Below are 26,297 nucleotides of genomic sequence, written 5' to 3' on the forward strand. Positions count from 1 at the left end.
AAAACCTTAAATGTGATCAAACCCCTAAAAAATAGCCAAAAGTGCACAAAAAGAAATGCACTAATGTGCCCTCCATCTAAAGTGTCTAAAACACATAAAATAACAGACAAATACAATGTTAGAGCTCCTAATGTCCTCATCTAACTCAGACTAAGGCTCACATGCATGAGATGACCACGCAAGACACACATGGCTGCTGACACCCCCCCTCAAATCCTAGATGTGGCAAAAGGCCAAAGGAGTGCGGATCCGAGGGTGGCAAGAAGAGTGCCAATGCCAATATAGTCCATCAATGAAGAAAGCCAGCCAAGGAGCAAGACCCCCTCTCCATAGAAACATCCAATCAGACATGAGGCCACCTAAGGGCAAAGGAAATGGAGAAGCCTCGAACAGATCACCCCAGAAAACTCTGGTAAAGGATGGGTAAGCTAGGCCTCGAACCCAACTATGAGACAATAGTGAGGAACTATCGAAGGCGCTATAAGCTACATAGAAACACGAAGGACCAAGGGCCAAGCGGCAAGGAATGGTGGTTCAATGACGAAGAAAAGGGGTAGCTGCAAAAAAGAACGCTGCTCTCCGAGAACACCAACAAAGACTAAAGGCATGCCAACAAGCGTAGTTAGCCTTTACCGATGATGTCACGAGTAGAACCCAATAGTTGAAAAGAGAATGTTTTTCTCCAAGCACGTGCAACTGGAGTAGAGAACCCAGTTGACGCAACCCCGCTCTACTTGGAGATAATTGAAGAACTCTAACACGACTATGAAAAGGAGTGGCTCAACCAATGGGAAAAGCTCAAACGAGAACTCCTAGTCAACATGACCGACTCCTACTCCAAGCTTCCTTCTCTACCTAGACAAATCGAATGTACTTGAAGAAAGAAGGATACCGACCAATAGCTCAGAAGCTAACAAGGCTTGGTACAATCTCTCTACTACTCTTGAGGATCCTCTATCTTCTCCATTCTTCCTACTGCTACGACATACTTGGCTACTTGGCTACTATATGGAGAGAATTGAATAGATGTGATAGATGGAGTCATTGGGGTTACAAATAAGGAGTTTATGTGGCAAAAGGATCTAGCATAAGAGTTTGTGGACTCCTACAGTCTAGATGCTTGAGGCATGTTCGAGGGAGACCCTGTCACTATCCGCAATCGAGATGATTGATGTACAAAGTAAGGAGTTATTGTGGTTGGTTGCGACTAAGATTGTTAAGGTATGGTGAAGGGAGGCCCTATGGCACTCAACGACCTAGAGACATATAGTCAAATACCTCCTCAAAAATGGGGAGAAGAGGGTATGCCATCATCCTTTCACAATTTGAATCTAGGACAGTGAGCTCCATGATATCTACAAATTTTGAATCTAGGAAAATGAGCCTGAGGATATCTCTTCGCAATTTGAATCTAGGACAACAAGCTTGACAATACCTATAGTACATGACAATTAGTGGTGACACAAGTTCGTAACCTAAATATAATCCAACACCCAAAGTAGACTGGAAACCTTGAAGCAACTCCTCACAATCCAGGAAAGCCCCCTCTGAAACACAAAGGGCCAAGAAATTCACAACCGCATCACCAATATCGTCCCCCTCTAAAAGGGATGGGAGGTATGAGGGAACTACCAGAGGAGATGGTGGGGGATGGGAAGGAACCTGATGAATAGATGGTGCACGATCGAGAACAGGTGCGGCTATCGAAAGATGCCTCAGAGTGCCCTACACAAAGAAAGGGGAATGAAGAATAGAAAGCGGCAAGCTGCTGCCATCTATCCTACCAAGCGACTACTACAATACCTGCGTTTTTGCTATCCAATAGGCCGTCTACATCAGCAAACACCTCTCTTGTTGTCACTTGACAATTCTCTGCCTTTGGTGCTTAGTTTTCAGCCTTCCTTTAGTGGTACACTGCAGCGTTTACTAGATTTCAGCCTCCCACTACCGTGTTTTGGTGACCAACCTGGTCCCCTTCATTATTCAGCACTCTCTCATCTCCAACAGGTGGTTATTGTACTTGGGATCCATCTCCGATGGACATCATTCTCCGACACTGCATTGCTTTGACCTTGGGCATTCCATACACTCTTACATTCATTTACAGATTCACTCACTTCAGAGTTTCTTCTCTTTGCGTTGAAGTTTTGAGTTTTTGCGTTTTACGTTTTGCGTTTAGGGCTTGAGTTTTGCTTGTCTCTATCTAAGTCTTTGTGTTTCAATCTTGGTCGTACATGTTGTGTTTCCTCAATGCAAACCCTAGCATATCTTCACATGATATTAGAGCCAGTGCTCTTCTAAAGAGGATACTACAGTGATTGTGGAGGCTAGTCTTTGTGCAAGACTCACACGCGACTCTATTCTGGCTCATAATATCTCAGCCACCTTCTTCTTTGGATCCTATGACACCCTATCAAGCCTCTCAATCATTGGAGGATCTGAGAAGGCATTATGGTCTCGAGAAGGAGATAGACACACCTTCACCTTTACCGTCTTCTTCTTCTTGTTTTGGTCATCTTACAGATGAAGAGTTTGAAAAGTACTTGTGCATCACGTACAATTCGGTTTACACTCCTCCAATGAGTGTTTACTCCATCTAGACCGATTGGTGAGATTGGCCATCTCCCTGATCTTGGAGGGACCACGATATTCGACACGTCTGGTGATCCACCTCCTTCATCACAACTAGGCCTTATGTCAAGTTCGTATACATCTTTTGAGTCATATGAGTTAAAACCCTCTCTTGTTTCTTCCTTTGTTGTGTAGGATTCCGAATGATTTTCAATATGTTAACTTTAATAGGGGAGGCTCTCGAAGCAAACACCCTTCATCGGGTATATCTCTACCATTTGTTTCATTTGAGCAAGTAAACCACACTTCTCAACTCCCTCCTATCCCACTACTACTTCTCCACATTCTAATCTACTCACATCTTCATTCCAAAATCTTGGATTATATTCCACTTCCACTCAAAGCACACAAGTGATTGGATTTTCTATCTCCACTCCTAGCACTTTCTCTTTCTCCATCCCACCATCTACCTACCCTCCATTCACTCCACCTCTTGGTGGATCGTTAGCGGGAATGCCACCCTTTAACATTGCACCTTCCACATACCCCCACTTTATCACATCCTTTTACTTTGGGATGGTTGTGATGGGCATCCCCATCACTACCCTCCTTGGACATCCAAAAACCCCCCCATATGACCTTTCAAACACAAGGATATCCATCCTCTACTTATGGATTGTTGTCACACATCCCTTGGGTCACTCCTACGGAGGGATTTCCATCCTCTACTCCCCAAGTCACTATCCCTCCATCTTCGGCTCCATAGGCGGTTACCATGCCTATACCCAGTCCGCTCTTTTCCATATTTGGATCTACTATGCACACTTCTCATATGTGTGGTTATATACTTATTGCATTGCACTTAGCTTTGCTTTCTTTTATTTTCAATTTTGTTTTTTGAAGCATCTCACTATTCACCTCTATGCTTGCAAGATTTTTCTCTCTTTTGCAAGGTTTTGTATTTCGGTGTAGGGCTAACATGCAGGCTTGCACCAATCCTTCCTAATGGAGAGGAGACGAGAGATGCACGCCATTGCTTTCATGGTTCCATCTACTTGGAGTTTTGCTCTCCCACCAACAAGGAGGCTTCTCCTCCTGCAAGCAAATTATGCAGCATCTCTCTTGAAGCTATCATGGCAGTGACTTCTATCCTCGCTCTTCCAATAGGGATACTTCATTATCTTCATCCGCATGGTTCTCTGCACCACACGAAGACCGACATCTTTAAGCTCCCCTTCCTTCTTCGGCATCAACATCCAAGTTGAGAGAGGGTTCCTACCCTTCTTGGTATTCTACAGGTTTCAGCACTTGTCTTCAAATTTGGCCTTCCCCCCTATTGTACCTTCCCCTATACATTGCATGATTTATCATCTTTGTACTAGGACACTTGGGCAAGTGAACAATTTTCCCACGAGGGGTATTATCCAAGCGATACCTGTTGCATGAGCATCCTTCGGCATGTAACATACTATGCATCCCATTGTGCAAAGCACCACTGGATGGATCCTAAGCTATTACTTAATTGGCCGCCACCTCTAAAATTAACTTTCCACCACAAAAAAAAGTTCAATGTGGTTCCATCCGCCTTTGTAGAGCTTGGTAGGCTACTAGGCAGACAAGGAGCACCCTTTGTCCAATGCCTTGTCTTCTCTGGGGTGACTACTTGGACTCCCTTGATAAGATAACCATCGCCTCTATAGTCTTGGTAGGCCACTGGGCAGCCGATGTGCACCCTTTGTTTGATGCCTTGGTTGCTTTGGGATGGGACGCTTGGGAATAAAACATTGATAGCCTCCCTTAAAGGCTTAATTTTGGGCCTAAGAGGGGGTATTGAGCTAAAGCACGCTTTACAGCTAATTAGTATTTTTAAACATCCCAAAACATGCTTAACTATTGAAAAACCCAAATTTGGTGCGTGGTTTGAGAGAGTTTCGGTGATCCCCCAAAACCCCACTTTTTTGGGGCACCCTTCAACATCTATAAATAGACAAGCTGCCCACCATTCAGCCTTATATTGTCATGCAGGTTTCTCACTCTACCGTGCAAATTTCAACCATCAACCACCTACCATCTGCTATCTAGCCATCACTAGCTGCAGCCCATCACTATCCAGCCATAGGTGGCCTTTTTTTAGCCATCGAACTACTGTTTAGATGTCTCCATTTGCTGCATCACCATAGCACCTGATCAACCTGTGTTTTCAGAATCTATGCCAGGCAACAGGCTGCTGCTATCTCTCCTACCATGCCATTGCTGTAGTACCTGCGTTTTTGCTGTCCAGCAGGCCATCTACATCAGCGAACACCTCTCCTATTGTCACTTGACAATTCTCTGCCTCCAGTGCTTAGTTTTCAGCCTTCCTCTGTGGTACACTGCTACATTTACTAGATTTCAGCCTCCCACTGCTATGTTTTGGTGGCTACTGTACTTGGGATCCATTTCCGATGGACGTCACTCTCCATTGCATTGCTCTGCCCTTGGCCATTCTGTACACTCTTACATTCATTTACATCATTCATTCACTTCAAAGTTTCTTCCCTCTATGTTTGAGTTTTGAGTTTTTGCATTTTGCGTTTTGCATTTTGTGTTTAGGGTTTGAGTTTTGCTCGTCTCTGTTTGAGTCTGTGTTTCAGTCTTGGTCATATATGCTGTGTTTCCTGAGTGCAAACCCTATCATATCTTCACAGTCCATCCTGGCTAGTTGCATGGCCATGGCATATGTTACCAAAGTTTATATTCCTATCTATGAACTTTACAAACGTGTGTCATGAAGCCACGTTATCCCTTATGTTCTTTTCTTGTAGGGTAAATTCTGATGTACAAGTACAACGATGGGGAAGAAAAGGAGATAGGAACAACACGCTGTGTTGACCCTGCTCTAGAGCATATCTGCAGTGCACGCAAAGAAATCAAAAAGAATTGTGAACGTGCGCATCACTGATTCTGCTAAGATTTGCAACTGGTCTCGGAAAGGAGGGGAAACAAAAAAGCTAAAATTAAACCCCTTTCTCGCTGGTTCATTGAGAAGAAAGTAACCTTCAGTCATGGAATATACACAAGGTAGGCCAACTCAAGGCATGATTACAAGGGATACCTTGTCCTTTTCGTCTAGGAATCTCTTTTTGGAAAAGCACAGTCATTTTTATAGCATTTTCCACTTTAATCATAACTGTGGGCCAAAGCAAGAAGTCATTTTCTTCAAGAACACGGTTTCTGTCTCTCACTGTTAGCTATGCTTGCCTCCATCAAGCCTCCATCTTGTACAACAGCAAGAGAGTAGATCCACTTGTTGCTTATGCAACCGTACTTCTTTCTTATGCTTTGAACAATGGAGATAAGGAATGGCACTGCCTCAAATGGTGTGTCACATCGTATTTGCTCATCATGACTTAGAGACCAGAGATAGTTCAATTTACAACCTCAAGTACAGCACACCTTCAGTCACATAGCATGGCAACCTGACCCATTGAATACATAAGCATACAAGAAACTTCTTTATGGGAAATATGTGTTCCTCATTACCATTAGCATTTTTCTGTTTACCAGACATGATGCTTGTTTCATTATAAGCCTTTGTTGAGTAGACACTACGGTCTTTCTATGAGAAGTCATTTCAAAATATCCCCTTCATTCCCTCCCTTTGCCGTGTCTCTCTTTCACTCCCTTTCCCCTCCCTATCTTTCCTCCCCAACCCACCCCCCCACCCCCAAAACAAAGAAAACACCAAAAGAGGCTCCCACAACTGGATCAGGATTTAGAGAATGACTTTCATGGTTTTTAAGAAACTTTTTGTTTGTGCAAATCAATAATTAAACATGAGCACATCAAGTTTTAAGATACAAGAAGCCTTCATAAACAAACTGGGCTAACTAAAAACAAAATACAAGCAAAACAATTACACTTGCAACTCTTTTAACATTAATTACTAGGAGACTAATACCTGCGAGATTTGCGGATTGTTGCACGCTCAACGTAAGTGCTATCAGCAACAAAGCACCCAAGCAAAAACTCCCACACTTCTCCCCTTATGGAAGGATGCACACCCTAGGCAAAGGTCAAGTCTCAGCACATCTTTTGAGATGCCCTTTGAGAGCAAAGGCTATTAATCTCACCCAAATATTGAAAAGAATTGCAGAATTGTTCATTGGTATAACTCTGCACAAAAGTTGTTCTATGTGGTTGTATGTAGAAATATGTAGAAACACATACTCTTCCTCTGCATAAACTGTAGTTTTAGGTGAACAAGTGCTACTTAAGCCAGAATTTATTTCTTTAAGATTACTTCCTCTGTTGCAAGCTGCCCCAGAAAGAACAACCAACCCTGATTATGACACAGCAGTGCAATAACCCCTAATTTTACACAGGGCCCATCTATAGAGAGAATATTCGGGCATGTAAGCTGAGCAAACAGCAATAAAGTTCAATCTGAAAATTGCTGAAAGCGGCCACCTCAAAGCTGAAGACAGCCATCAACAGTGCTGCTACATCATTAGTTGACCTTACTATTATCACATGGTTTCAGCTTCATGCCACATGCCATTTGCTGATCCTTTCATAACTGGATTGCTAAATCTTGGTGCAATTGGAAGTTGTTAATGCCACATAAGAATGAGAAGCTCCTCTCAGGAGTGTCCAAGCCACCTTAAACTTAGAAGAGTAAAAGTTTCCACATAAATTCAGTAAATGATAAAACATTAGGTACAGATCTTGCTTTCTATTGTTGATGTTGCACTTATTATTCAAATACTTAACATTAGGATAGCTAACCACCCACCCACACAAGTAGGGCACCCTATTGAACCGAACATGATCAAATTCCTATGAATGAAAAGATTGAGAAGGAGGATAGCTAACCACCCACCCACACAAGTAGGGCACCCTATTGAACCGAACATGATCAAATTCCTATGAATGAAAAGATTGAGAAGGAGGATCTAGTATTTTGTACAAGTTTGTTTTCACTCTCTTGTACATACCCTGCTTCAGATTTCAGTATTCAGCATTCATCTTCTTCAGAATCTCTCTTTTTTTTTCCGTAAAGGGTAATTGTATTAATTAGCAAAAACACAAAAATACAAGTGAACTGTACGACTGACAATACACGAGTCCCACTTGGACTATACGGTTGAGAAGAAAATGAAGAAACCACAGCATGCCAAGAAAGCAAATCATCCTTGGGAAGGGTGCCTGCATATATGAATGGTGCTGAACTGCCAATGAAGAAGGCCCCACAAAGGGAAATGTGACTACACACTCCAGAAATAGAGAAAAAATTTATTAATAGTCCAGTTATGCCAACAAGCCTGGAAATGCAAAAAATGGAAAACAATCTTGGCATGTGACTGCGCAGAATCTGTCAATTTGGGTTTTCCAAAAACCCATTCTCTCATGGTGGGGCCAACCACATGACACCAAAGAGCAAACAAAAGAGACCATACCTTTCTCGCCGCGGGGCAAGAAAGAAACCAATGATCATGTCTCCTCATTTGTAGTACAAAGGAAGCAAGAGCCATTGGAAATATTGCCACTTGATAGTGCAAAACCAAGAGGAGGACCACCCACCAACATTCTCCAAATAAAGACTTTGTATTTAGGGAGTTTTGTTAAGCTAGCCCACCATCAACATAGATTTCCACCTAGCTTTGCATTTGTGGAGACCCCAAATGTTGTTGCCCTTAATTGTCAATCAATGCTGGTCCATAATAAGCAAATGATATATTCCATTGACACATGCACGATCTAACAATCATCCCTTAATTCTCCAATCCTGCCATGCACTATCGATACATAAGCATGCAAACGGCTGCAAAACACGCAAGAAAGCTAAAATTGTCTCCCATAAGAGATGAAACCTCTCGGTAAATGAAAAAACCTTCAAACAGACCAGAATGACATCACAGTGTGTCAGATAAGCAAAAGCACATCAGCAATAGAAATAAGCCAAGTCTTGACATTCTGTTCAACTTGGCCCCAGATCATTGTTTCCCTTCCCATGAAAAAAGCCGTGAAACAGCCAACAATTCAGCTTGTAGAGAATAAGCTTGTAAACTATCAACATCTGGACACCAAGAAGACTACGCAAGTACCAATTTCCAAGAACGGATCAAGTGAATCAAAAACATGGCAGATGAGAGATGAACAGGCTAATTAGCATTAAAAACATGCCACCATGAGGCCTGAATCTGGGTATTTCCACACATGCTATTCTGGTCTTCAAGAAAGACTTTTGTTATAGAAGCCCAAGGCTGCTAGCCAACACACATAGCTTCAAACAAAGTCTGAAGACCATCCGAGTGCTATCATAAGAGTCTCCACATCTAAGATAGCTCCACCCTTCATTCTTTTAGGAGTATAGATATGATTCCGAGAGATCCAAGAAATGCCAAATAATATGATTATGTGCACCTGAATGCGAGTCAAAAATAAAGGCATTCCAGGTGACCAGTTATGCCAACAACCCCAAAAGCACAAAAAGTGGAACACTATTCATGTGCTGTTGCACAAGATCTAAGATTTTGGCTTGCCAAACACCCAATCACAAGGACACAGAACAGGTACCACCACGTCTTGCCAGATCCCCAATAAAAGAGACCAAAACTTCCCTACCACCAGACAAGAGACAAACTTTTGGCGAGAAGTCTCCACAATTGTAGTGCAAAAGAAGCATAAGCCATTAGAGATATTTCCTAGAGAGAGGGCTAAAGCAAGGGGCAAGCCATCAGCATTCGACAAAAAGAGACTTCGTATTTAAATGGAGTTTTCTTGAAACATCCCTCTCTCTCTTTCCTTTTTGTAATCATCCCACCCAAACGAGCCATCAGATTAAGCTTATCTCTCTGCAAATTTTTATCTGGCCAATCCAACAACCTAGAGGAGGCTAGTACTTCTGTTTGCACCGAATTCTCTTCCTTACGACTATCAGGAGGGCACCAAACTGCAAAGCATAACATCTCCTGCCATGATGCAATCAAATGAGAAAGGAGAAAAGATTGAGAGACCTTAATAGGCCTCGAGGAATTGAGCACATGCCACCAAGAGGCATGAATAACCGTGCTACCATGAGATATGCCAGTTTTTTCTATAAAAAAATTTAGCAATATTTGACCAAGGATGACTCTATACACATAGGGCCGGCAAAAGGGTTAGCCTCAAAGCAGTCATATGCAAGTTAACATCCAACAAAGCTGCACCCCCCCATCCTTTTCGGAGTAACCACATGTTGCCACGAAATCCACACCTGTCCCAAACGATTGCCTTTTTTTTTCCAGAACATGAATCTGATAGGCTGAACCAATTCCAAAAGGGACTTCTTAGTCCAAAGAAGTAGTGGTAGAAAAAACGAAATCATACTGATCATAAATACGCTGTGAGCAACTTTAAGTCGGACATGTAGAGGCCAGCAGCCTTGAGATTTCCAGTACATAAACCTATCATGAATCCGAAAGCCCATCCAATCTAGCAAGGCACAAGGGGCTACCTCCACACCAATAGGATATCCCAAGTGTCTTGTTATATTTCCCCTTGAGATCACAATACCATGCCATCCCAATGCCTGTAGATCATTCTCCGTACAAGAGAGAAGAGTAGATTTCTGAGTATTAATATGGAGACCCGATGCCAAAGCGAAATGATTCCACACCACCATTGCCCGATTAACATTAGTACAATCTGCCTTGAGGAACATGAAAGAATCATCTGCCAAAGATTGACCCACAAGTTGGGTACCATAGGGAAGAGACAAGCCAACTATCTCACCTTGATCAGCCAACTTATCCAACAATGAGAGCATCAAGTGAGTGACTAAAGCAAACAGCAAAGGGCTAAGAGGGTAGCCTTGCCGAAGAGACCGGGATAAGGCAATTTCCTCCGTGATCCCTCCATTAAGTGCAATATGAGCCATAGCACCCTAACTAAAGGTATCTAGCAAAGAAATCATATGAGGACTGAATCCCATTGTAGACATTAATTGTCACAAAAAAGACCAACTAACATGATCACATGCCTTCTCAATATCAAGCTAAAGCATAACCACCTACCTAAAGCTTTGGCATAGTCAATTCCCAGTTGAACATTCAAGATGTTGTGCATTATATTCCGGTCTTTAATGAAGCCGTATTGACGTGGATGAACCAGGTGCGGAAATACCTTCTACAATCTGTTGGCAATGATTATGGAAAAGATTTTATATAAAGAACCCATAATAGAAATAGGTCTCCATTGTTTCAAAGATGTTGGAGAGGGAACCTTGGGCAACAACCTAATGAAAGCAATCTTCCAATCTAAAGGCATCGTACCGGAATTCCACACTTGCTGACACAGGCGAGTTAATGGGTCCTTAAGCTGCTCCACATGGGCTGAAAATAGCTCATTAGGAAGCCCATCAGCCAGGGCTTTTCCTCCGAGGCAAGTGAGACAGTACTTCTTCCACTTCATCTTTTGAAATATCAACCTCCATTAAATCCACCCAATCGGGTTTGACCTGATTACTAACCAACCTGCAAATATATCTGCGAGCAGAATGAACAACATCTAAAAGAATCTCTTGCGGACCCAATAAGGATCTATAAAATTCAACACTCATCTAAATGATGGAAGCAGGATCAGTCACCATAACACCTTGTCCATCCATTAAACACACTATATTTTCCCGAGCATATTTCTGGTGCAGACGAGCAAAAAAATGATGGGATTGACAGTTATTGTCATGTAAAGTTCAGCCCTGGCCAGCAATTTGTATTTTGCATATTCCTCTTCCTAAAGAGATTGAACCCTACCTTTTAACCATTCAATGCATGTGAGCACATCATCATTGTAATCTCCTACCTGACATAGTGACAATGAATAAGCCAATAAAGATTGAGCATGTTGCAATTCAGCTCGTAAAGAGGAAGTATGCCGAATACCATATTGTCTGGAAAACACTCAGGCATTGTCCCTAAAAACCCTCCATGCATCCATCCCTCCAGATAGGACCCTCAAGCTAAAAGAAGTGATCAATTGTTGGACACCATCCAAAAACTGATTTTGTAGCAGAAAAGATTGATTAAAACGAAGAGGCAACCGAGCAAGGAGAGCCTTAAAAGCATTAACAGGTCTGCGACTCATTTCCAAGACTAAAGGGTAATGATTTGACAAGACATGTTGTCTTTCCACCCACATGTCAATGATGGCAGGAAGAAAAGAATCAGACTGGCAAATATAGATCCTATCCAATCTGGCCCAAGTATTTGGATGCTGAAAAGAACAATGAGTATATCCTGGTTGTGATGGATACGTCCAAGACCACATGTCCTGTTTCAAAGATCCAACTTCAGGGCATCCCAAGCCTATCTCTCAAGGGCATCCATGATTGAGAGCGGAGAAGTCATCTGATCCCCAGAAACATACGCATTAAAATCACCCATTACAAAGCCTTGACAAGCCGTGGCAAGGCAGTGCAAGTCATCCCAAAGTTCACAACGTTCCCTTGCTGTAGAAGGTGCATATACGCCCACCAACCACAAAACCTCTCCCTCATAAAGTGTTTCCAGAATCAAAAACCAGTCACAAGCGTCCTAAGAAACCAATGATTGTTGCAAGGACGATTTGATAGCCAACATAACTCTCGATTTATGTGGAGCTCGACCACTAAAAAAGATTGCATAAACCTTGTAAACATAAGAAGAGCCAGCCAAAGCGTGTTGTTTATGCTCCACAGCACATAAGGCATCCCAATTTCCAGCCAACACAACTTTCCACAACCAATATTGCTTACTGCCCGAAGAAATACCTTTCACATTCCACAAGGCAATACGCATGATAAATCACAAACCAGACAAACTACTGAACCACCTCTTTTCTTTCCCTTTTACATCAATGGCTTAAGCTGCCTGGAATCTCTCCATTTCACTTCGAATTACATCTACAAGATCTATCTTCTGTAAACCAACAATCGAAGCACAGGAACGAAACTACTATTGTTGGGAACGAAGAACATCTTGAGGAGGCACAAGCCTCCCGCGCACATAGTTGCCTCCGTACATGGTATGAAACCGTCCGTACAGTACGGTCCATACGGTACGATCCGTACCGTACCGTACGGTACGATTTCGTACGATAAAACTGGCCTATTTTGGCCACATGGCCTGCGTGTGCTCTTTTTGCATTTTGTATGCCCCCGCGTCTCGCGTTTCTTGCACCCCCGTATCCCGCATTTCGCGCTTTTCCTACAGATTGCACTTTGCACTTTTTGGGGGGGTGGAAAGCCTTGGATACCTCACCCCACACCTCTTTTCCAAATTCCAGCCATCATCCATGCAAAACTTAATGCTCCTCTTTGGATTTCTTCTAGGCTCCAGCTTGCAGCCCTCTCTTTAGACTTTGGATTCCTTCTCTCTTTAGACTTTGGCTCTTTGAACTTTGAACTTTGACCCTTCTCTCATCTACAAAAGGTGCTCCTCTCCTCCATGCTTCCACACCAATTCAACAAGCACTTACAAGTTACCATTCTCATCTTCCTCTTTCCCGCACCCTATCAAAGCATTTGCCATTCTCAAAGAGTCAAATCTCATCTCCCATTCCCTCTATCCCGTACCCTATCAAAGCATTTGCCATTCTCATCTCCCATTCCCTCTCTCTCACTCTTGCTCTTTCAACTTTACCCCACAACTTTATCCCAACCCTCGGGCCTCTCGAGTCTCTCTCTCTTTCAACTTTCAAGACTCAAGTTTCAACTTTCAAGAGTCGAGAGTCGAGACTCAAGCATCTCTCTCCCTCTCTCTCTCTCTCTCTCTCTCTCTCTCTCTCTCTCTCTCTCTCTTTCTTTTCGTAAAAGGTAATTGTATTAATTACGAAAAAAGGTACAAGATTACATGATTACATGATTACAAAAGACACGAGGGCCCTAGGCCAACGTGTGAAAAATCCCAGTACTAATCCACGAAAAAGGTTACACCAATCATGGCAAAGACCCAGAGGCAATTGCCATATGCCAGGGAAGCAAGTCCTCCCGAGGGAGTAAGTCCGAGGGCCGAATGAGATCTATCTGCCAATGCAAGAGCCCTTTAAGCCGGGCAATGTGTCTCGATACATTAGAGGCCGAATCAAAGAGAAAAGCATTCCGCGTGGTCCAAATGTGCCAGCATCCCTAGTATCTGAAAAAGTGGAATAAGATCTTCATATGCCATTCGAGATTCTACGCTTGGAAAGCGCCGAGGCAAGAGGAAGACCACCAATCATTACCCGCCAAAGAAAGTGTAAACGCCCCGAACAACGTAGTATGCTTAACAATTATGATATTCGCTTGTTTTCGAGATTTAATATAAAAGAGAATGAACACTTAAAGCTGAAAATGAAAATTATTCACAAAATTACAGCCATGAAAATGTAAAAGTAATGGAGACAAGATTGAGGGTTGAAGATGGGCAAGCCCCCCCCCCGAAGGAATGTATTTCTGCTCAACCCAAGTCCCTTAGGAAAGAGCTCAGTTACAATCAACCTGAGAGTGAGAAGAAGTAATTCTCACTCTCACAAGATCATGCAAAGATGTACAAACACACACGCATTATCTATTATGCAATGATAAGAACTGATTTCTTTACAGTATGAGAGAAGAAAAAGGGGAAATCAGCATTCTCCATCGTTGAACAGTAGTACATGGATAGGGCTTGCTTCTTGTTGCTAAAATGGAAGAAAGAGCTTGAAAAGGAGGTCCTGTAATGAATTTACAGGCTTGCTGTCCTGTAAAACAGCAGTGATAAAAGAGGGAATATGGAGGAATTTGACAATGGAGAAGTGGGGGATGATGATGGGGATGGATGGGGCCAGTTTCTGGCTATCTATGGGTGCTGTACATAAGTTTATAGCAAAGAAAAATGATGCTGAATGAAGAAAAACGAGCTCTTATTTATAGAAGAGGGAAGAGCTAGTACAAAAGGGAAAAGTGGAGTAGCACAAGACAAGTGTCCAGCCACATGTCATGAATGTGACAAGTGGTGGGACACTTGGAAACTTGTGTGACAAGTGTCTTGACACTTGTCTCTTCTCTATGGCCTTCCTTTTTGGGTTGAATACTGTCAAGAATAGAAACAACCAAATTTAGTAAGCACAGTCAGAGTACAGAACTTACTATTTTTAAAATGACATCCCTATTTTTTAGGACTAGCATTTTTAGGCTAATTCGAGGCTCCTAAAATTTAGGGACCTCCTAAAATTTAGGAATCTCCTAAAATTTAGGGACCCCCCCAATATGGGTGTCATATGAAAGCTTTTTCCGTGTACATCGCAAAAATGGTATCCGAATCTTCATGTGACTTTTCTGTGCAAAGAAATGTGCATTTCAAGCTTTCAACCCACACATGCACATTATACAAGCATTTCATGATCATGCCATCTTGTTGATTGTAACTGTTTGTTCTGGTGGATCTAGCCCACACTTCAAGGCATCAATCCTTTCTGTATGCGAGTCTAACCCTGATATGCGTGAGTTCTAGTCACAGGCGCCCAATCGGGCCATATAGGTGGAAGTGTGAACTATCTTTTCTCTAACCCACCGCGTGGGTCCACCATAACCTGTGACCACTCATCAGTGGCCAGCTCCAAAGCACTTTTCTTTATATCTAATTAGTGCAAAGGAAATAAATCTAATAAATCATTATATAGACAAATTAATGAAAAATGATACAAATTCTGTTTCTATAGAGTTGTGACAGCCCTCTGGCTTTTATTCAGCTGTCCTCAGCTGAAAAGCTTCTTGATATGGCTGAAGAATGTTTGGGTAATCCTTCATGAATTTTTCATTTACCCACTGTGCATCTGTTGTGGGTAGATTCTTGAATTTTAGTAAGAATTTTCGTGTCACAAGGCCACTTCTCGTGGTTCGATCCTTGAGAAACAAAATCTTTTCAGGTTCCAAGAGTTGCTCTGTTTCTTCAACTTCTGGGGGATCTTCAGTAATGGGTTCCTTTGGTTCTGGTCCTATGTAAGGTTTTAGCAAACTTACATGAAAAGCATTGTGTATTTTCCAATGAGTAGGAAGCTCAAGTCAATAAGAAACTTCATTTATTTTCTCAATCACTTTGAAGGGTCCAAAGTATCTACTGGAGAGCTTTGGAAAAGATGAATTTTGACCAAAACCTTGTTTGAGCTTGCTTTTATCAAACTTTAGCAAGATATATTGACCTTTTTCAAAAGCCAAAGGTCTTCTTCGTTTATCTGCTTGCTTCTTTTGTCGCTCTTGGGCAACTTTGATAGTGGCTCGAACTTGATCCATTGCAGTTTTTAAATCTAAAGCAAACTCATCAGCAGCAAAAATCTTATCTTTAGTGTGAATAATTGGAGGAGGAATCACTTTACCCTGTACTATTTCATTTGGAGCTTTCCCTGTGGATGAGTGCACTGTATTGTTGTAAGCAAACTCCAATAATGGAAGATATTTCTCCCATTGTGACTTATGTTCACTAACATAAGCTTTCAACATATCCAAAAGAGTGAGATTCATCACCTCTGTTTGGCCATCAGTTTGAGGATGAAAAACTGAGGAGAACTTTAAAGTGGTTCCCAAATTCTCAAATAAAGCACGCCAAAAGTTACTTGTGAATTTGGAGTCTCTATCTGAAATGATCTCAGAAGGCATACCATGTAATCTGAAGATATGTTGAATGAAAAGTCTTGCAGCTTGTGCGGATTTCAATGTTTTATGACATGGAATAAAATGTGATTGTTTGCTGAATCTATCAATTATGACCCAAATCATATCATGACCTTGAGGTGTTCTTGAAATACCTGAGATGAAATCCATTATGATAGATTCCCATGGATCTTTGGGCACTGGAAGAGGTTGCAACAATCCTGGAATCTTCTGCCTATCATATTTGGATTTTTGGCATACCAGACAAGCCTCAATGAAGTTATGTGTGTCTCTTCGTAATGTTGGCCAATAAAAGTAGCGCTCAATTGCACTTAGAGTGGCTGCCCTCCCTCTATGCCCTGCATAAGGGGGTTCATGACTTTCTTTAAGTACCTTTTGTCAAACAGGAAGAGTGACACAAAGGCGATTGTTCATGAGAAGGTAACCATCTTTGCTGGAATAATCTGGATGAGAACCTCCTTGCTGTAAATTTGACCAAATTGCTGCAAAATCAATATCTTCATCATAAGTATTCTTCATCGTTTGAAAATCTTCATGATGAGCCACTGTAATAGTTGCAATGCAAGGCACTCTAGAAAGTGCATCAGCAACTACATTTTGTTTCCCTGGAGTGTACATAATTTGAAAATGAAACATAGACAAGAAATTTTTCCATCTTGCATGTTTCTCCTACAAATGCTTTTGAGTCTTGAAATACTTCAAGCTTTGATGATCAGTTTTAATAAGGAATTCATTGCCTAAAAGATAATGTTTCCATATCTTTAAAGCATGAACCACTGCTAAGAGCTCCTTTTCATAAATGTCATACCTTTTCTCCACATCATTTAGACGGCGGCTTTCAAAGGCTACGGCATGGCCTTCTTGATTAGCACTGCACCAATACAATCACCGCAAGCATCTGCTTCCACCACAAATGGTTTTACCAAATCTGGAATGATAAAAACAGGTCCAGAAGTAAGAGCTATTTTCAGCCTTGTGAAGGCTGCCTTCTCTTTTTCCTTCCATTGGAAAGAGATCTTCTTCTTTGTAAGGTCATGAAGTGGAAAAGCCATATGTGCAAAATGCTTGATGAAGCGGCCGTAATAAGAGCATAAGCCAAGAAACGATCGCACCTCATGTATATCATGAAGATGAGGCCATTCTTGGATTATCCTAATCTTTTCAGGATCCATCTGAATTCCTTCAGAAGAGATGATATGCCCAAGGTAATTTATTTTATGCATGAAAAATTCACTCTTTTTACCATTTACCAAGAGTTGATTTTGTTGAAGTAATTGTAGAACGATTTCCAAGTGTTGATGATGCTCCTCTTCATTCTTGCTAAAGACAAGAATATCATCAAAGAAAGTACCGACATATTGTCGATGCTCTCTAAAGATGCGCTCCATCATTCGATTAAAGGTGGCTGGTGCATTGGTTAATCCGAAAGGAACCACCAAGAATTCATAAAGACCGTATGAAGTGCGGAAAGCAGTTTTGTGTACATCTTGTGGTATTACCCTAATTTCATGATAACCACTCTTTAGATCAATGCGGCTGAAAACCTTTGAGCCTCCTAGACGATCCAAAATGTCGTCAATTCTGGGAATAGGAAACCGATTCTTCACAGTGATTTTGTTGAGGCTCGATAATCAATGCACATCCTGAATGTGTCATCTTTCTTTTGAACAAGAAGAACTGGTGAACAAAATGGTCAGCTACTTGGCCTAATTAGCCCACGGTTGAGTAGGTCTTTGACTTGCTTTCTGATTTCTTCTTGTTGAGGACGGCTCACACGGTATGGTGCTATATTAGGAGGAGAACTGCCCGGGCTAATATCAATATGATGGTCTTCTGGCCTTTCTGGGGGAAGCTAATAAGGAAGATCTTCTGAAAAACAATCTTTATACTTTTCCAAGAGCTGAAGTCGCTCTTGGTTTTCAGCATTCATATTATCTTTTACATCAGTGACATAAAGCAGACAACATTGAACACAATCCTTAATTGCTCTAGAGACTTGCATATGGCTTACCATAGGTATGGTATCTCCAGAAACTCCAGCTTGGATCTCGTACTTCTTGCCTTTGTTGGTGAGTTCTACCTTCTTTTTCTAAGAGAAGATGGTTGAATCTACTCTATGATTCCAGGGCATGCCAAGAATCACATCGCAACCATCAAGGTCTCCGATACAGAAGGTATCTTCATCACTATAGCCTTGAATTTGAAACTTGAGCTTGCCAATGTAGGGTATCACAGTCTTCACTGTGTCACCTTCATCAGCATTTAAAGCTTGGCGAACTTGTGCCGGAGTGTCCATCTCTTCATTCTTTAATCCAAGCTCTTTAGCTAATTGCAAGGAAATGATATTTTCATTCGCCCCAAGATCTATCAAGAATAGTGCTTGCTTACCTTGCAACTGTCCCCAAGCTTTTAATAATTTGCGAGTCTCTGGAGTGTGAGTTGTGTTTGCAACTACATCACTGATAGCATTGATTTTCACTGGCGACTTAGGCTTGTTGTCAGAAACCTTGCTTTGTCCCTTGTTTGGACATTGCTTCACTATGTGGCCTGTTTGTCCACATTTAAAGCACTTCCCTTCTTTCATGAAGCATTGCTTTTCTTCTTCGGAAAGTTGCTTTGCTTGTGGGTATAGATTGGAGCGAAATTGAGGAGCATTAGGAGGTGCATAGGGCTTCATCTTCTTTTGATTTGATGGCTGCTTTTGCCGCTGTTTTTGTTCTTCATTTGGGGCTGAATACTTCTCATCATCAGCTACTCTCTTCTTATCATTCTTTTGGAATGATTTGTTGCCATTGTGCTCCATTTCCCATGTCTCAACATGGTCAATGAGTTCCCTGAGACTAGAACAATGATAATGATTAAGAGCAGTACGAAGTTTAAAATGCAAACCTCCTTGAAACTTCCTAAGCTTTTCCGAACTGCTGATCTTCTTGAAATATTGGACCTTCAAAAGTAACTCCCAAAATCTCTTGGTATAGTCACCAAGTGACTCATTTTTCCTTTGCCAAAGCCGATCCCATTCCATTTTTACATCTCTTTTGAAATGAACAGGAAGAAATTGGCTTTGTATCGTGCGAACAAAGGACCGCCATGATTTTGGGGCAGCATGATCATATTCCAACCCCGTCCACCAAGTATGGGCTAAGTCAGTTAAATGTAAAGCTGCAAACTTAATCTTTTCTTTTTCTTTATACTTGTCACGACCATACAAAATTTGAAATTGACGAATAAACTTTAGAAGAAGATCAGGATTTCGGGAACCATCATACATACTGAACTTGATCTTCTTTTCAAGTTGAGATAGTGACTTAGTCTTCTTCTTCCTCTTATGCCTTCGTCCATGCCCGGATCTTGAGGTTGAAGATGATGAAGTGCTTGATGGGGATGAAGATGGAGACAAGGGTGAAGAATGTCGACGCCTTTGACGATGATGAGGTTTTCCACGAGAAGGGTGTGACTCTTCGTTACTAGAAGAGGGTCCATCAGAGTAGGTGTCAGATGACTTTGAAGAAGAGGATAAGCTTCGACGCGATCTCTTTCTTTGTCTTGAAGTAGAATGGGACTGCCTCTTAGAAGTAGTTGGACTTCTTGATCGGCTCCTTTCATTGGTACGGCTTTGTCTCCTTGAAGCAGATGGGCTTCTTTCCTTGAATTCTTTGGGATTCTCAACTTTTTCTAGTTTGAGAAGTTGGTCACGAATTTGCTGATTCTCCTCTCTAAGACTTTGAATGGCTTGAAGGATAGCACTCGACTGATCCATTGAGACTCTTAAGAAAAAAAATATATGCTCAAGCACTCAATGCAAGGGCTGAAAACAAACAAACTTATAATTGTAAGCACTACCAGTGTTGGGATGAGGACCGAGCCAAAGCTCTGATACCACTGTAAACACCCCGAACAACGTAGTATGCTTAACAATTATGATATTCGCTTGTTTTCGAGATTTAATATAAAAGAGAATGAACACTTAAAGCTGAAAATGAAAATTACTCACAAAATTACAGCCATGAAAATGTAAAAGTAATGGAGACAAGATTGAGGGTTGAAGATGGGCAACCCCCCCCCCCCCCCCCGAAGGAATGTATTTCTACTCAACCCAAGTCCCTTAGGAAAGAGCTCAGTTACAATCAACCTAAGAGTGAGAAGAAGTAATTCTCTCTCACAAGATCATGCAAAGATGTACAAACACACATGCATTATCTATTATGCAATGATAAGAACTGATTTCTTTACAGTATAAGAGAAGAAAAAGGGAAAATCAGCATTCTCCATCGTTGAACAATAGTACATGGATAGGGCTTGCTTCTTGTTGCTAAAATGGAAGAAAGAGCTTGAAAAGGAGGTGCTGTAATGAATTTGCAGCAGCAGTGATAAAAGAGGGAATATGGAGGAATTTGATAATGGAGAAGTGGGGGATGATGATGGGGATGGATGGGGCCAGTTTCTGGCTATCTATAGGTGCTGTACATGAGTTTACAGCAAAGAAAAATGATGCTGAATGAAGAAAAACGAGCTCTTATTTATAGAAGAGGGAAGAGCTAGTACAAAAGGGGAAAGTGGAGTAGCACAAGATAAGTGTCCAACCACATGTCATGAGATGTGACAAGTGGTGGGACACTTGGAAACTTGTGTAACAAGTGTCTTGATGCTTGTCTCTTCTCTATGGCCTTCCTTTTTGGGTTGAATACTGTCAAGAATAGAAACAACCAAATTTAGTAAGCACAGTCAGAGTACAGAACTTACTATTTTTTGAATGACATCCCTATTTTTTAGGACTAGCATTTTTAGGCTAATTCGAGGCTCCTAAAATTTAGGGATCTCCTAAAATTTAGGGACCCCCCCAATATGGGTGTCATATGAAAGCTTTTTCCGTGTACATCGCAAAAATGGTATCTGAATCTTCATGTGACTTTCCTGTGCAAAGAAATATGCATTTCAAGCTTTCAACCCACATGCACATTATACAAGCATTTCATGATCATGCCATCTTGTTGATTGTAACTGTCTGTTCTGGTGGATCTAGCCCACACTTCAAGGCATCAATCCTTTCTGTGTGCGAGTCTAACCCTGATATGCATGAGTTCTAGTCACAGGCGCCCAATCGGGCCATATAGGTGGAAGTGTCAACTATCTTTTCTCTAACCCACCGCGTGGGTCCACCATAACCTGTGACCACTCATCAGTGACCAGCTCCAATGCACTTTTCTTTATATCTAATTAGTGCCAAGGAAATAAATTTAATAAATCATTATATAGACAAATTAATGAAAAGGATACAAATTTTGTTTCTATAGAGTTGTGACAGAAAGACCTTGAATTTGAAAGGTGTCTTATTCAGCCAGCCCTCCATCACAGTTGCCTTCCACCATGACTGCGATTTCCGCAGTCCCCAAACAGTATTAGCTTTCACACCCAGCCATTGATGATCTTAAATGAGAAGATTATACACCTAATTAGCAGAGGCCTTTTCCAGACTCAATCGGCCTGCAAGGTCCCAGTCCTGCCAAGGACGATCCACAGCCAAGGCAGGAAAGGGTTGCCTACCTTGAAGCTCCGACAAAAGCTGTTCCCATAAATCACGGTATCCGCGCAGGATCCTGAAAAGTCTCCTAGCAGTCCGAAACGATGCGAGGACATTGCGAGTGGCAAGGGTAGCATCCGCAACCAAAGTCACACCCAAACGGGCCATGTGGTTAAATCTCGGTCTGAGCTAATGTTTGTCTTCCCATGAAAGTAATCTCGAGACTGCCAACAATTCCAATTGAAAGGAGTTAGTATGCAAGCGGTCCCCCACTTGATGCCAACGGGCCTTTTGGAGCACCACTTTCCAAGAGCCGACCAAGTGCAGTAACAGAGAGGAAGAGGGACTGGAAAATCAAGAGTCAGCATTAAGGACATGCCACCAGGAGGCCCGAAGTCGTGTACTACCATGGCGTAGCCCGCTGTCCTCAAGAAAATAACGGGCTATAATGGTCCACGGGTGATGATCCACACACATGGCGCGAAAAAGAGACCAACGAAGAGCCAGCATATGAGTTTCAGCATCCAAAATAGCTCCACCACCCATCCGTTTAGGGGTACATGTATGTAACCATGAAATCCATGAAATACCTGCTTGCAGTGAATCCTTCTTCCATAACATGAAACGAATGGGACGAGTGAGAGCCTTCAAAGTAGTAGGCGTCCACGGCAGCAATGGTAGGAAATACGTTAGCATTGGCAACATAATTGTCTAAGCCACTTTGAGGCGGACATGGAATGGCCATGCTTGTGACTTTCAATACATAAACTTCACTGCCAGTTTTTATGAAATCCACTCCAGTAGTTCCTTTGGCCGAACATCCACCCCCAATGGGTATCCAAGATGCCTTACAATGGAGCCATGGGAAACAACCTGGCCCTGTCAACCTAATGACTATAAATCAGGCTCCGTGCAACTGAGTATGGCTGATTTGAAGGCATTGATGCGAAGACCAGAAGCATGACCAAAGATCTCTCTCTCTCTCTCTCTCTCTCTCTCTCTCTCTCTCTGGGCCTCTTTATTCGTCATCAGTACCATGACTCATGAGAAGCACGAGGCCTTCAATTTACATGCGATCCATGTGGAGGGGAACACAAAGAAGTCCAACTCCCACCATTGGACATGCAAGTATTGCGAGAAGTGCTATACAAGTGGTGCAACTCGGCTTCTCCAACATCTTTCCAAGACGGGGGGGCAAGTTGCTCCATGCAAGGAGATCCCCCAAAACATTGCGGAGATTCTCACCAAGATGAGAGGGGGATCCACAAGAGGAGAAGGAAGTGGCTTATTGGCATCAACTCCTATGCCTACTAACAAGGAAGCATCCAATGTGGGCGTAGCTTCAACCAATGTGGGAGAGGCCTCTACCATTGGTAGTGGGGGACTCCACATGTGCATCTAGCTCCGGTAAAAGACAAAGAGTGGAGGCTCATGCGGTGCCAAAGAGACAATCGTCTCTCTCTCAAGCACCCGGTCATGTGAGTGGATCGGTTGCCTTTCTTAGAGAAAGGCAACGACTTGCGGACATTGAAATTGCGTGCACAGTGATTGAGTGCAATCTTGCATTCAATGTCCTAAAGCAAGAGCAGTGGAAGAAGATGGTAAAAGCCATCGCCAATATGGATCCATGTGAAGGATGGACCGGTGTCACATACAACGACATGAGAATGAGAAAGATTGATGAAGAGGAGAGGATTGATAGAGCCCTTGATCCTATTCGGGCCGCGTGGATAAAATATAGTTGCTCCATTCTCACCGACGGATGGAGTGATCGTAAGAAACGGGGCATCATCAACATACTCGTCTCATGTCCACTCGGCACTTACTTTTTGCGGGCCGTAGATACCGGCAAGAGGGGGAGAAAAACGACAGGCGCATTCATCTACCGCCACATTCGACAAGCTATCATTGAGGTATACATTGCAATTTGCGTTTTAAATTTGTTTCACTTTCTTTCATTATGATAATATCATGATTCATAATTGAAATTTGATTTATACATAACTTGTAATTTGTAAATTGTGGTTGTAGGTGGGCCCCTCAAATGTAGTGCAAGTTGTTACTGACAATGCATCGAATTGTCGGCACATGGGCCATTTGCTTGAGGCCAAGTTCCCTACCATTGTGTAGACTCCATGTGCAAGTCATTGTTTGGACTTGTTCATGAGGACATTGGGAAGCTCAAGTGGGTGAAGAGGGTGGTCCACAAAGCTACATCAATTGTCACATTCTTCATGGTAAAGGTAAAGGTGCTTGCGATGTATCATGAGCATAGCACACTTGAGTTGAAGAAGTCTTTTTCAACTCGCTTTGCTTACATATGGTTATTGCTGGAGCACCTTTACGAGGTGCAGTCCGCCTTGCGCCAGACAATGATGTCCACTCTATGGAATGAGTGGGATGAGCATGGGACAGAGGAGGCCAAAGCCATGCAGCGTTTGTGCCTTAATGAGCAGTTTTGGCAAAAAGTCCATGTCGTTGTGATTGTCGTGACTCCCTTTTATAGGGTGTTACGTATGACTGATTGTGAGGGGTCCACCATGGGCCTTCTCGTTCACTTCTTTAGAGCGGCATTGGCGGGGGCACGTGCTTGTACAGTAATCACAAAGACACAGCTGTCAAAAGATGACGTACCAGCAAGACAGTAGGGTTTGCGGGGAGGAACACGGAGTGAACTCGGCAAACATGAAGAAGGGAAGGAAAGAGAGAAGAAACTCTGATGAATGGAATGATGAAGTTCTGAATCATGGAGTGAATGTGATACAAGGGAACAAGGGTGCCGTAGCACAAGGAAGATGATGAAGACAGCCACGAACCACGAACTGCAATGTCCTCCTAAAGGGGTGTAAGGGTAGTGGAGAGGCTGGAGAGAAGAGGTAACGAACTGAACGAATCAGCCGTGAGGAATGAATGAGAGAGTGGCCTATAAATAGGCATAGTTAATCTAGGATGGGGCCCCTTTTTGGGGCTCCAAACCCTAAACGCAAAACACAAAAACATAAAAACGCAGACTGTGGGTGAAGGGTAAAGGGTTTCTCAATAACCCCTCTCAGGCCCAAAAAGGGGAACAAGAGAAGAGTTAGGTGGAGATGCAATACTTATGCAGCAGGTGCCACTTGGATAGTGTCCCTCGTGGGGAAATTGTTCACTTGCCCAAGCGCCCTAGTACATAGATGATGAAATCATGCAATGCATAGGAGGAATGTCGGACTTTGTGTGGTACCGAGAACCATAAGGATATGCCCGGCTCAATCTTGGAAGGTGGCTCCATGCTGACCAAGGGATGAAGACAAGAAGAGAAGAGGAGGAAGAAGATGTAGAGGATCCCTAAGATCCAAGATTTCCATCTGAAAGGTAACCCACAGTAAAGAACAGTAGACAAAGTGAACTGGAGAACCCAAAACACAACCTCGGGAGAGAAGCCACTAGCTCCGTGCATCCATGCTAGAAGGGATACGAAGGCCTCATCACTAAGTCGCGGCTAAACATCCGAGGTCCCGATCTAGGTGGTACCTGAAGATCCTGGGTATCAATAGAAGAGATGACTGGTCGAAGACAACCGCCCCAAGAAAGTACAGGATGGATGAAGAACTTCATGTGGAGTAGGTACCCCTCTGAGGTGGGAGGTGGAGGGGTCCCCGCTGAAGTCAAAGAAGTAGATGCCCCCTCTGAGGGCAAAGAAATAATATCCCCCTCTGAATCTCTCTCTCAAGTAGATAGAGAATCCAAAAACTCATGGATCACGGACTCCGAAATGTCTGATGACGAAAGAAGTGCTACCGGTTGTGCCGAAGAAGGTATCTGGGGTGCGGAAGAGCTCCTAGAGGTAGCCTCTCGAACCTAAGTAGTCGAGGGTAGGGAAGGGTGGGGCTCAGAATGAGCAAGAGGTGGGCAACAGTCACTATCTCTCATTGGAGCAGACTGGGTAGCCGAAGAAGAGGAAGGAGTCGAGCAACCATTGTCTCTCGAAGGAGCAGTCTGACAAGGAGACGGTATCAAACAATCACTGTCTCTCGATGGAGCAACTGCAGATCCGTATGTCGTGGAAGCCACTCTACTTGAAAATAAGTGGGAGAAGACTGTCGTTGGTATGGCGACGATCTCCAAGAGGTCGTAGCGCCAATCGATCCTCCATGTGCTTGAAAGGACTTAATGCGCATCGGATGCGTCTTATTGCCTTGAGCATAGTACTCTGATAGCCGATGCAGAACAATCTCTATGGCCTAGAAAGGAGAGGTGGCACAAGGAGTGTCTGGTGGAAGACGCATATACTCTAGGGGGATGGGAAGCAAAGGTCGAAGTCGGTAAGCATCGATGGTGTTTCTGGTGATGCCACAGTAGAAGCACCCAATAGTCAGGTTATCTATTGGTCAAGAAGCCATGGACACTAGTGTGCCTTGCTGAAGAAGGAAGAGGTCAACCACCATGAACCACGAACCGCAATGTCCGCCTCAAGGGGTGTGAGGGCAATGTGAAGTACAAACCGCAATGTCCGCCTCAAGAGGTGGGAGAGTAGTGGAAGGGCTGGAAGTAAGCTAACAGTGGGAGGAGGATATGACCAACCGTAAGAGACTGAAA

General features: G+C 42.8%; 1 protein-coding gene across 1 annotated transcript in view; it reads right to left on the reverse strand.

Annotated features, from left to right (window-relative positions):
- The window catches only part of LOC148013475 (rab GTPase-activating protein 22-like), a 136,083-nt gene that overhangs the window by 95,609 nt on the left and 14,177 nt on the right, over positions 1-26,297 (reverse strand). The window contains exon 4 of the mRNA XM_087668614.1: positions 6,512-6,615. Within this exon, the coding sequence (XP_087524740.1) occupies positions 6,512-6,615 (104 nt within the window). The remainder of the gene's footprint in view (positions 1-6,511; positions 6,616-26,297) is intronic.

Source organism: Lygodium microphyllum, chromosome 26 (assembly GCF_053477565.2).
Source record: "Lygodium microphyllum isolate KBCC chromosome 26, Lygodium_microphyllum_v1.1.10, whole genome shotgun sequence".
Lineage (NCBI taxonomy): Eukaryota > Viridiplantae > Streptophyta > Polypodiopsida > Schizaeales > Lygodiaceae > Lygodium > Lygodium microphyllum.